Source organism: Chanodichthys erythropterus, chromosome 21, assembly GCF_024489055.1.
Source record: "Chanodichthys erythropterus isolate Z2021 chromosome 21, ASM2448905v1, whole genome shotgun sequence".
In the NCBI taxonomy this organism is placed as follows: domain Eukaryota; kingdom Metazoa; phylum Chordata; class Actinopteri; order Cypriniformes; family Xenocyprididae; genus Chanodichthys; species Chanodichthys erythropterus.
Genome location: NC_090241.1, coordinates 23,656,382 through 23,670,143, shown reverse-complemented (window position 1 = coordinate 23,670,143; position 13,762 = coordinate 23,656,382). Strand labels below are relative to the sequence as shown.

Genomic DNA, 13,762 nt, shown 5'->3' with positions numbered 1-13,762 from the left:
CCTTCAAAAATACAAACATGTACATACATGTTCCTCACATATTATTGTAGCATAGTTTGTGCTACTTTTACAAGCATCTAGTTTTGTCATTTATGTTTATGAACAACTGAAAAAAGCACAAATGTCAGGGCATGTCAAAACTTCTCCAAGCCCCAAATCAGCCTCAGGCTCCAGAGGGTTAACACAGATCTTATACCATATACTGGTATGTTTGTAAAGTAATTCATAAGCTAATCTATAGTTATGTTGATTTGGATATCAACTGCTTGTTCTTTGGAGTGTGAGACTTGTGCACAGATAATGTGTGGAAATGATAAATGCGAGTGCGACATAGCTTAGTGTCTATAAAAGTCTCATATGTTTGTGACATCCGTAGATCAGATCGCATCTTTTAACGCTAATGCATATTCTCTATAATATGTTGCAGAGCCTGGAGCATTTTATTCAAACAGTCTCTTTTTCAGTGCATTTTCTTTCTGATAACAACATGTGCATGTAGCAGACCTAGAGAGATTAAAAGTGGCAATATTATATTGGGGATAGCTTTTCCTCCTTCAAGCATAGCTTTGTTGCGTTGCTCAATTCAAATAATCCGCAATGACAGGCAGAAGATGAATTACCAGAAGTGCTTCTCCTACTTACATTGGTGTGTAACACTGTCGTCCGGGTAATGAAAGTGCACCATCTCATCCCTCCTTCAATTTTCCACGTTCGTCTTGATTGAATTTGAAAGAATTTTAATGAGTTCTTTGTTGGAAATAGCTCATTTTTTATTTGGGAGATTTCACTTTGTAGAATATTGGGAAAATGCCATGTCATAACATTCAAAGACGGGGTCCAAATATACCACCTGCTTTACTGAACCACTTCCACAGGATAGTTTCCAGAGATGCTGGTGTGCACACAGACTAAGGCTATTCTCTCTCTCACACACAATCTTAATAATGTAAGTGGGAAAATCATTTTGAAATTGCTTGTAAAAGGTCATTTCATAAAATGCTATTTCTTTTCATGATGACAGCTGCCCTTATTTAAAGTTTTCACTTTTTTTGGTCTACTTCCTTCTATATGATATTCAAATCATCTTTTTAATACTTATCTTAAAGGCAGAGATAAAAGCTTATGACATAAGCCTCGAGTACTTTTTGTTCTTTGACAAAAAGCTGAGAAACAAAGCACAGAAAGCAAAGTCGGTTTCAGTGCTGTTGTGAAGACTAATGATGACTACCATCGTAATGAGCATTTCATATAGCACAGCAGAAGTCCCATAGAGTGCTTCCTAGAGAAGCCTTTAAACTGTTCTCACACAAAGCCTTACCTGATAAGACAATCCAAGCTTATCGTGCTCAGCGGTGACGGGAAAGAGAATGACAGGGAGGATTTTCCGTCTTTACTTTCCTCTTTCTGGGCACCTTTGAACTCCTGAAGGCTAGCTCATCAGAGTTCCCAAAGAACTGTCCAGTTTGAAAAGTGGCTAATCATGGTACCATGTGAAAGTGAGAGAGATCACCGAAATTCAAGCAAGCAGTCATCATCCCAATTGCTGGTATAGCACATGCCAAATGCAATATTACCATGTTTTACAGCAGCTGAGGGCGTAGCTTATGAAATTACCGAAAATTACATTCTGACATAAATCCAACAACAGCTTCGGCCATACATTAATAATGTGTGTTTTTGTGACATAATTTTGACATAATTCTATCACTTTTGCCCCTTATGAATTGCAAAACAGAAGATGGAATTAAGGGCGTTTGCTGGAATGAATCAATCAAACATCTGGGTCGGGAGGCCTCTGTCATTACTCCTGATTTAATGTGATAGATCCCCTTTCAGAAGGCCACCCCAGCTCAATCCATCACCTGTGCATGAGGTTACTCACTATTTCTCAGCTAACTGAGAGGACAGGCTCTTATAGAAGAGAGGCGGGTAGTGATTGGAGGGTGTTTTGAGATACATTGAGTGTGAGATTGTGCCAATGCCTTGTAGAGTCATCTTCCTATTTTAGCGTATGCATAAGTGCATAACGCAGTGTTTAAAAATAAGTACCGGGGGTTGAAAGAATTCTAGAGAGAAAAGGCTTGAATACTTAATTGCCTGTAACTGCGTGAATTAAATTTGTTATTTTTGTATGCATTATTAGGTGCTGCTGGTGAGACAAAGAAGAGCATTAGTCTTGACCTGTCACTTAAGAAACAAAATAGTTTCTGTCAGGGCTAATTAAAAACATTTTTTTTTAATTGCTTCATCAGCTACTCATCTTGCAATAAATGGCACAAATGCTTTTAGTATTTAGCTCTAAGGAAGATCCATTGGTCTACTAGGCTGTGTCTACGTCAGCTACCTGGTTCCAGTTTATTAGCCCACATATCATTTTTCAAACAACAATTTATGTCTACTTTAAAAGGTGACTTGGTGCTCTAATGTATGTCTTTGCATTAATGTCTCGCTACAAGATATACAACTACAGCTGAGTTAAATGCCTGTTTGTTTTCATTGTGAGCAGTTTGAATCATTTGGCTTAAATAAAACTGTGCTAAGAACTAATTTAGCATATGAAATGTAAAAAACAAGCTAAATCTTCTAAAAACAAGCCAAGCCTGCTGTATCCTTTCATACTTTCCATTAAAAGACATTTTAATCATGTGTTTCATAGACTTCGAACAAATATGACTTAATATTTAGACTTAGATGCATCAGCAGTTAATTTGTTTCTGATTGACTCCCATAAATAGTAGGGAAGCCCTGAACTGCATAGTGGGAAGAAAAAAAAAAGAGAAAACTTCTCGTTATTTCGACATAAGTCATTACTTTGAGATATTAAGTCGTTATTTCAACATAATAACTCATTATTTTGACATATTAACACATTATTGGATATCAAGTTTCATAAAAGACACGTGCAATTCCACATCTTCAGTGGCTCAACTGTAGTGTGTTGGCTCGCAATCCCAGCTTTTACTACGATCGCCGCGGTTTAGAATCCACCTTTTGCTGAGCTCGCTCTTCTCTATTTTCCCATCATATATCACATCAGAAAGGCATTTATTTTCAATAAAAATGTCCAAATAACGAGTTATTATGTTGCAATAACAAGTTATGTTGAAATAACGAGATATTATATCAAAATAAATTGTTGAAATAACGACTTAATGGGCCCTATAATACACCCGGCGCAATGCGACGCAAGGCGCAGCGCAAGTGTGTTTGCTAGTTTGCGTCCGGCGCCGTTCGCGTTTTCCCGTTCAGCGCCACGTCCCTAAATTAGTAAATGCATTTGCGCCAGTTAGTGCGCCCATGGGTGTGCTGGTCTAAAAAAGAGGTGTGTTCAGGTGCATTACCGGCGCATTGCTATTTTAAGGAGCTGAAAATAGACTGCGCCATAGACCAACTCAAACCTGATCTAAAGTCTAAAGTCCATGGCGCAATATTTTTTTGTTAGAGCGCGTTGGTAGAAACTGCGCCTCTGGGCGCGTCCACAGTGCGCGTTGACTTTGCTTATTACACACAGGGATGCGCATCACACAAACATGCCAAATATTAAAAACAAAAGGATTACAGTGTAAAAGAATATTATTGTGTAGGCTACATAAATATAAAAATGTAACTTCATTTAACTTCTAACTAAACGTTTAACTTTGCGCACGAGCAGATCGGTTTCTTCGCTTGAAAAGCGTTCAGCTTTTCTGCCAACAAATTCCGCCATGTAAATAGCAATTCGCCATGGTTTATTGGTTTATTGAACGTTACGCCCATTGCTCATTAAGAGAATAGGGACAACCCATTTCAAAAATGCACCCCGGCGCACGGACCATTTCTCCGTCGTTAAAACAGCAAAAGTGGATTTGGACACGACCTGAGTGCACCTGCGCCGTGCGCTTTACAATTTGCATTTAGATCGTTAAAATAGGGCCCAATATGTCGAAATAATGACTTAATATCTCGAAATAACGACTTAATATCTCGAAATAATGATTTATTATATCGAAATAACAACTTAATATCTTGAAATAACGACTTATTATGTTGAAATAATGAGATAAGTTTTCTTTTTTTTTTCCTCCCCACCATAATTTTTTTTTTTTCTTTTTCTTTTACCATGCGGTTCAGGGGCCTCATTTATAAAACTTTGTGTAGATTTCATCCTAAAAGTGTACGTACGCGCAAACGTACGTACGTACACACAAAAAAAAAATCAGATTTATAAAACCATGCATACGCCAGAACCTGCGCACAAATCCTTTTATAAATCCCAGTCAACAGAAGATTGTGCGTACGTGCATCTCCAACCTGTCTCCTCCCCGAAATCACCATATATGGAGATTACGACGCCTAGTTTTACTATGCATAACCTCATCTGCATATCATTTCCATACATATTCCCATCTACGTGACACCATGGTTAATGCCATCAAAGGTACAAGACAATGGAAAATATTAGTAATGGACTATAAATGCCATTTGTGCCACACATTATATTGATAAAGATCATGCAATATCCTCTTTATGTTTTAGAATAAATATATCAAAATATCCATAAAAACAAAATTGTTTAAAATACTTCAGATAAAGGTTTTAGAATAGAGCTGATTCATTCATTTCCACTGGCCAAATAGTATTTTAATAGTTTTAAACAATTCGAATCAAATTTATGCAGTTTTGCTGATAAGGTAAACATATATTTTAGGAAGTTTATAGGCTATTTTTAGTGGAAACAGATAGGCCTACTTATATATTGCAGTGTAATCGTCTGTCTCGGCATGTCACTGACAAAGTATTTTAAAAAGAAAACATGCAAATCTTACCGTTTTCCTCATATTATATCCTTCAAATGATAATTGTCTGAAGATCCTTCACACGACATCAACACCTCCTGCAGCTGCGGTTGTACAGTAAGATATTATCACTGGAACTATTCAAACTGGACAACGGACCGCTCGACCACCGAATCCAGCAGTGTCTTCCATAATATTGAAGTTAAGTGTGCATCACTGATCATCATTCTCGCTAAAATATTTTGTCATAACATCTGCAGTGTTTAATGTAAGCACATCTACTATCTCAATTCATATCACTTTTGTTTAACTTCTGCGTAATGTAATTTCAGTGCTTATTGGCAATGGTGAAAGTATAATATTAATTTAAATGTTTATCAAATGAAAACTTGTTTCCATGTGAGTTTAAATCATTATTTTATTAATTTAAACTGTTATTGTGATACACTGTATTTATGATTATGACTCATAATGAGGATTTAAAGTGGTTTTCCTTCATCTGTCATCAGTCCCTCAGCTCACCATCTGTGTCGCCAAACTGCTCTGTCTCCAAAATGTTTGTACGCATAGGTCAGAGTTTGCGTTGAAGTGTGCAAATTTTCCCATCAAGTTTGTTGTTATAAATCACAACTTATGCGTCGGAACTTTATAAATGAGGCCCCAGGTCTTCCGTAAAAAAACAGTACTATAGATTTAGAAACATTTTGTTTTTCATATATATGATATATTGAGTCAGTTATGTCATGTGGTGCTCTGGAGGAAACCTAGGAGCGACAAAAATTACAAAAATGCATGAGTCACCAAAGCCTGGGGTATTGTTTGTCTGTCTTTTGCCTTGAAGGATTTCAGAGCTTTGTGGTGGTATTTTTTCCCACCATTTAACTTTTTTTCTGCTCTCCACTTTTATGAAAGGTATTGGTTGTCACCACAGGGCAGGCTTCTATGAGTCTTTCTGTCATGGCAGATTTCTGTCACGAAATGTTTATTGAGCATAGCACCTGTCAGCTGCACATTCGGAGGCGACGCCCAGCGCATGGTATTCATCCCCCAAATGAAACATACTCTGAGAACCTGAGGCTAGAGATGGAGCTTGGCAGGAGCACTGGTTGCCCTGCAGGCCTCCTTCTATCATGTCCAAAACAGTCGAGAAATGTTAATGAAAACAGATCATTTAGGGTCAGGCCTGTTTACTGTCTCTGTTTTTCTCATGCAGGGAATTTGGCCGGTGGAAAGTGAATAACTTGGCTGTAGAGCGACGGGATTTCCTGAACTCCCCCTTGCCACTCACCCCAGAGTTTATAAGGAACATTCGACTCCTGGGACGCAGGCCCACTGCCCAGCTAATTACTGACAACCTGATCAAGAAATATGGGACCCATTTTCTACTGTCAGCTACACTAGGAGGTAGAAATACATATTTATTGTGACACATCCTCCTGGTGGTTTAGCACAATGGTCATAATACCTACTGTGAGCGAGCTTGAAAACCAACTGCTGTTTTTTTTTTTTTCTTCTTCTTTTTTTTCAAAAGACAGATAGATCTCATGCATATTTACATCTCAATTTCTACTCTAATCAAGCCAAGGAAAAATCACTTGTGTCATGCTTTGCTTCCTACTGCCTTATAATGTATTCCTTCTTCCACTGTGTTTGGAAGGGGAGGCAGGTGTAAACAGATGGCATCATGTCCAGAATGGGTTACCTTTCTGAAATCCACACACATTATTTTGCTCAGTTCTCAAACTTGCAAAAGCCTCTGCTTACAACTGCTTCACGTAATGCAGCAGTATTGCCTGTACACAACTGATGTGGCCTTCACTGCTCTGGAAAACAAGCAATATTGTGTAAGGTTAGAGCATGAAAATGGAGATGCAAGTCCTGGTTTTGCAGCAGAGATTTGCCTGGAATACAAACTGCCCGAGAGAATCACAGAGCATATACAGTATAAGCATAAAATCACACTGACCTGCTTTATCTTATAGGGCTGGGAATTTATACAGATTTCCTGATTAAATTCTGCTTTACAAGTTCTCAATTTGATTTTGATCTATTTATAGAAGTAATAATGTCCATTCTGCTTACATTAGCGGCTAATGCTGATATTGATTATAATACTGATATTAATTATAAAAGACAGTGTTTCAGGCATATTCAAATCGGTAACTCATCTTTTTTAAGTGTTCATTAAATTAACCAGCTCATAAGAGTCATTTGTTTTGGGAATCAGGCTATCAGACTTGTTGTGTACAGATTTATGATTCACTAAGAGTCATTTGCTTGTGAATTAACAGAAAAAACATTTCAAGCCATTAATTTGTGGTACATATTGTCTTTTTTATTGCTTTGCATGTGGTGCTGAAAACACTGATGCTTGATACACAGCCACCAAAAATAATTGCAGGGATCGATCTTGGGATTTTAATAATCACATAATGAAATAAAGGATTGTTCAAATTACGATCACGGTTAATCAGAAAATCAGTATTTTTGCTTAACCCTGTTATAGTTATCAATCAATAAAGTACAGACTGCGATACCAAGTCGGTACTGAAATTTTAAAAAAATGATGCTTTGAATGCTGTTAAATGGATTCGTAAACACCTCTGATTGGCTTTTGTGTTAACTCGCTCATCAGATATGTCCGTGATTGGCTAAAATGATCAACGTACGGGAGCATTTGAAAGCACACGAAAATGTTTGAAAGCTTTTTGAAAGCGGGAGCGTTTGAAAGCAGGTGTCTATCAGCGGACTGCACCTGTTTAAGCATTCGGTGAAGAGCGTCATTGATGTCTATTTACAACATGTTTTTGAAGCGTTGATCATTGTAGCCAATCACAGACATATCTGATGAGCGCGTGAACAAAATTGCTAATCAGAGGTGTTCATGAATCTGCTCAACAGTGCTGAAAGTGTCCCATTTTTAAAATTTCAGTACCAACTTGGTATCGCGGTCTGTACTTTTGACAACACTACATAAAGTTTGCATCAGAATCCTTAATACATTCTGTAGGTGCACAACATTATGGAAGCTTGTTTCCACCACTGAATAAAAAATAAAAAAGGTAACTGCGACTTTTTATTTCACAATTCAGACTCTTTTTTTTTTTTCAGAATTGCGTGATATAAACTCACAATTGCGAGTTATAAAGTCAGAATTGCGAGGAAATAAACACAATTACTAGTTGAAAAATCAGAATTGCGTAATATAAACTTAAGAGTTATAAAGTCAGAATTGTCAGATAAAAGTCTCTTTTTTTCCCATAGAATTGGACTTTATAACTTATAATTCCGAGTTTATAGCTCACAAATCTAAGAAGTCAGATTTGCAAGATATAAACTCCCAATTGAGAGAAAAAATTCATAATTGCGTGAAAAAAGTCATAATTGCCGTAGTTCACTGATAAGCCACGCAATATCGCGTTCAATATCGACGGCGATTCATATCGATATTGATATTACATTGATATATTTAAACAAAATAAGAAAAATTGTGACATCTTCATCCTGTTCAAAAGTTTTCACCCCTCGGCTCTTAATGCATTGTGTTTCCTTCTGGAGCATCATTGAATGTTTGAACCTTTTTTAATAGTTGAGTTTGAGTCCCTCAGTTGTCAGCCATGTGAAAAGATGGATCTCAAAATCATTCAGTCACTGCTGGAAAGGGTTCAAATATGCAAAAATGCTTGAAAACTGATGAATCTGCAGGACCTGGAGGATTTTTCTGAAGAACAGAGCTCAGTTTAACTGCTCAGGACAAACAAGAGACTCATGAACAACCATCACAAAACAAAAAATGTAGATCATCAGGTAACCACACACAGTATTGAGAAGCAATGGTTCACATACTTATGAATGGGGTTATTTTAATAAATGCAGCTATTGTTTTGTCTTGTGAACTAAATGCAAACATCTTTTATGTAAAATATCTTACTCAGGACAGTACTAAACAAAAAATAAATTTTTTTATCCCTCTTATTTTATTAAAATAATTCTCATTTTCACAGATTCTGCAAGGGGTTCACATACTTTTTCATGCCACTGTATAGTTTATATATCGCAATTCTGACATTATAACGCACAATTGCACATTTATATCTTGCAGTTCTTAGAAAAAAAAGGCGCAGTTATCTTTTCAATTGTTTTATTCTGTGGTGGAAACAAGCTTCTATACAACATCTTTCAATACTTACTGTAAAACATTTCTATATCAATAAGCATGGTCTCTTCCATTTCAGGAGAGGAGGCTCTGACTATATTTGTGGACAAGAGGAAGTTGAGTAAGAAAGCAGAGGCGAGTGACTACACAAGTAACAGCACGGCTGTGACTCTGGAGGCCCTGCACCAGCTGGCTGCCTCCTATTTCATAGACAGAGAGAGTACTCTGCGAAAACTGCATCACATCCAGATTGCCTCCACTGCCATCAAGGTATGCCATTAGTCAAGTCAGAGCCCACAGCTTCGTTCTTTCAACTCCTCAAGAATAATAATGTTCAGTGTAACAAAGTGATTTTTTTTTTTTTTTTTTTTTTTTTTTTTTTACTATCCCTGTTGCCATGATCCTGCTATGAAAAGTGCCATATGCTAAGAGTGGGTATCTAGAGATGTCCATTCACTGCTGTATATGACAGGTTCTGCAATGTGAGAAAGGAAAACTAGCTCTGGTTGTACATGTTGTTCAAGAATAAGATTTATATATGGCTTAAGATGCTGATTATGGGATTGTTTATGTGTTGTTTCAGAGTTGCAGTAACTATGGGAGTTATAAAGTCCATGAAGTCTCAATAGTTACAGCCAGAAAAATTTTCATTTGTAATATATTTCTCTTTATAATGTCTTGATATCATGTTTGCCAAATGCCATGACTTACTTTTTAAATATATATTAAGATAATAATAATTCTCACAGGTCAGAACAAACTAATTTAATATCCAAAGAAAGCTTTATGCTTCATGATGGTCATAATTACACTTTATATTTTCACTGTTACACTTTTGCTGACAGCCCTTTAAATTGGCCACACAAAGCTCTACAAATCCCCCAAACAGACATTTACTCTGTCACAGCAACACACAGTTTGACACATATATTCCAGACCACACTTTGATGATCCCCCCCATCCCATTATATATAACAGCGCTTTCCCTCGGCACACGACTGCTGCAGTGCTTAGATGGTTTTATTACAGTTGGGAGGGCAGATCTCAGGTGTCAAGGCTGTGTTTGTCTATTGCTGGTGAGAAAAGCAAAAGAGCGCTGTGAGTGACGGAAGCAGCCTGCCAGGCAGGACGGTGCAGCTCCAACAGTGCAAGAGAATGAATCGCAGAAGCAGCAGGGGCCTCTGACACACACATCATTTCCACAGGGCGTTGACCCATGTCTACATTTCACGGGACAGACTGAGGCAAACGTTCCTCCATATGAATACCAGATTAAACAGAGCTGGAGTACAGAATGAGGTTTCTAGCTCCCCCCACTGGGCACTGTGGTGGGGAAATTTTGCTATTTCCTTTCATAGGAAAAGCCTATTAGCGTGGCGGTGTACTGGGACCGTGAGAGGAAAACACAGGAGCGAAGCTCTTTACAAAGTCAGGCTTTATCCCACCTTTGTGGTTCTGCTCAGGTTGTTTGTCTAATGCATGAAAACTCGAGCCATTCTGCAATCGGCAGGGATCATTTTGCTCATGATTTGACAATTTCTTCAAACCAGATCAGCTCTAAGCCAAGCCAAAATTGAATTTACAGCTACAATACCTGCTTAAACACACACCGCATCAGAATTGTAACCGCAGGCATACACCAACTCTTTTACAGGAAATTTACTGTTGTTTTTGTTATAGGTAACATTTTGAAGCAAAACCATCCAGTCCAGCTAACAGGGACTTTGGCTAACGTTCTGGCAAACCTTCTTCTAGTAACTGAGATAGAATGTTCGTTCAGAGTTATCTGATCTTTAATAACATTCTCAAAACGTTAACATAAAAACATTATTTATACACCCTTCGATGCTTTTTTCCTTGTAACATTTTAGTTGGACGTGCATCTTTTTTTTTTTTTTTTTTTTTTTTTTTTACGTTAATACTTGTTTTAGAATGTTCAGATAATATTCAAAAGTACAATTTCCATAATCTTTGAAGAATGAATAAATGGAATGTTCCATTATTATTTGCATCCAGGAAAAACTTTTTTAAAACATTTAAAAATGTGGACATTTTGAATGTTCATAAGAACATTCAGAAATAACATTTTCATAACTTAATGTGAATGTTAGCAAAATGTTTTATTAGCTGGGATGCTACTCTCAGTTGACATGCCTCATTCTGTCCAGTCCATTGAGACTTCATTTTCCCAGTCTGTTTATATATTTGAACAGCATATTGTTAATTCAGCCAAGTGGTTTCTTCCTGTCTTAGTGAGCAGTTCATAACCAAATTAAACTGCATTGAGGACCAAACTTTTTACGCAGGTTAAAACTCTAAATGGCTGTGCAATACCATCCATAGAAAATCAGGATATGTAATCTAGTCTAGTGATGTTTTCAAAACGAAATACTGAAGCTGTGGTATTTGTCCATCTGTGAAATTAGAGAAAAAAATATAACAGAACATATAAGCAAAACTTGGTGGCTTATACCTCCTGTCAGAATATTGTTTCGAGGCTTTAACTGAGATATTTGACTGATTCTTAATAGCTGATTGCTATGCTGCGTGAGAATCAACAGCAGACTGTTGATGTTTCACATTAAGCCAGAACAGCAGAGGATCACGCAAGTCCAGGTGGCCTATAATTTGCCATTACAAGGTATTTTGTGACATGCAAAGTATTTGCTTTGAATAACAGCTGTTATCTGTAAAGGAAATCTAATATCATGCTCCACTTGTTCATCAATCAGTACCCTATTACCATATGGCACATCATATGGTGCATTAAATAATAAAGCATATAGATGTATCATCTGATTGCATCAGGTATGGTCATTATATATAAAAAAAATCAATTGCTGCTGAGCTAAGCTTAGTGCTTTATTGCAGTTCAAGCTTTTATTCAAGTCATGGATTCAAGCCATATGTTCTGTGGTAACTAGGGATAGGTCAGGATGGTGGAGTAGTTGTGTGTGTGTACATAACTTCATATATATATATATATATATATATATATATATATATATATATATATATATATATATATATATATATATATATATATATATATATGTACACACACACAACTACTCCACCATCTTGACCAATTTATTTATTGTTAATTAATTAATTTAGTCAAATTTGCTACATTTGTACGGTGGCCGAGAGAGCTCAACGCGCTGCAAATAAAGAAAACATCTTCATCAGTTTGACAACACACGCGCTGCAAACTCCACAACACTTACAAATAGTGAAACGCGCTGCAAATAAAGAAAACATCTTCATCAGTTTGACAACACATGCGCTGCAAACTCCACAACACTTACAAATAGTGAAACGCGCTGCAAATAAAGAAAACATCTTCATCAGTTTGACAACACATATGCGCTGCAAACTCCACAACACTTACAAATAGTGAAACGCGCTGCAAATAAAGAAAACATCTTCATCAGTTTGACAACACACGCGCTGCAAACTCCACAACACTTACAAATGGTGAAACGCGCTGCAAATAAAGAAAACATCTTCATCAGTTTGACAACACACGCGCTGCAAACTCCACATGTTTTCTTTATTTGCAGCGCGTTTCACTATTTGTAAGTGTTGTGGAGTTTGCAGCGCATGTGTTGTCAAACTGATGAAGATGTTTTCTTTATTTGCAGCGCGTTTTTCTTTTTGTAAGTGTTGTGGAGTTTGCAGCGCATATGTGTTGTCAAACTGATGAAGATGTTTTCTTTATTTGCAGCGCGTTTTTCTTTTTGTAAGTGTTGTGGAGTTTGCAGCGCATATGTGTTGTCAAACTGATGAAGATGTTTTCTTTATTTGCAGCGCGTTTTTCTTTTTGTAAGTGTTGTGGAGTTTGCAGCGCATATGTGTTGTCAAACTGATGAAGATGTTTTCTTTATTTGCAGCGCGTTTTTCTTTTTGTAAGTGTTGTGGAGTTTGCAGCGCGTGTGTTGTCAAACTGATGAAGATGTTTTCTTTATTTGCAGCGCGTTTCACTATTTGTAAGTGTTGTGGAGTTTGCAGCGCATGTGTTGTCAAACTGATGAAGATGTTTTCTCATTTGCAGCGCGTTGAGCTCTCTCGGCCACCGTACATTTGCAATATTTGATCAAAAGTACAGTAAAAATGTAACATTAAAGGTCAGGAGTGTGTCTGAAAAAAACACGGCAAAAATCGAACACCCATATAGTACAAATCTGCTTGCTGCAGAGTTCCCTGTTACCAACGCTGGACTCTTCAGTGGGTTTGTGATGGAGTGGCAGAAGACAACCTTGTCTTACCTTATCTAACTGTCAGCCTGGAAAAGATATCTTCTGACAGGCTGAATCGAAAGAGATCACTGAATTGATGAAGGTTCACTGGCACCATAAGAGAGAAAAGTGTGAATCAATTATGCGTGCTTCTGCGTGTCATGAGAAGAGAAGGATGACTAGAAAAGAGAAGGAAAAAATCGAGTGTGATCTCTTATTGCAAATGCAGATAATAGTGGGGCTAGCTTGCAGTAAAGGTCAATTGAGATGCCTGAGTCAATATGGCTACACAGAGTCTGACCATCGTTAAGTACCCTCTGCTAAGGTTAGATAATATTCTGCATTGTAGAGAGAAATGGACTTCTGTTTTCTGTGTGGGTGTGAAAGAATCTCTGAATAGGGAAGCTAATCAATTAAACATTTCATAACGGAAAAGAGGGGGAAAAACATTGCTCAACAGCTTGCTTGGCTCTCTCAATAAGATGAGAAGAACAGTAAGTGATTATCTGTGAGAAGACCACCACTGCATGCGCATTATCACCATCTCTGAGACAAGTGACTCAGCAAGCGCAGGAAGTTCTTATAATGCATCT

At 37.3% G+C, this 13,762-nt stretch overlaps 1 protein-coding gene across 2 annotated transcripts in view; it reads left to right on the top strand.

The window, feature by feature from the left end:
- The window catches only part of brinp3a.2 (bone morphogenetic protein/retinoic acid inducible neural-specific 3a, tandem duplicate 2), a 37,688-nt gene that overhangs the window by 16,135 nt on the left and 7,791 nt on the right, over positions 1-13,762 (top strand). For both annotated transcript variants that reach the window (XM_067373315.1, XM_067373316.1), the window contains 2 exons: positions 5,989-6,179; positions 9,011-9,201. In XM_067373315.1, the coding sequence (XP_067229416.1) occupies positions 5,989-6,179; positions 9,011-9,201 (382 nt within the window). The remainder of the gene's footprint in view (positions 1-5,988; positions 6,180-9,010; positions 9,202-13,762) is intronic.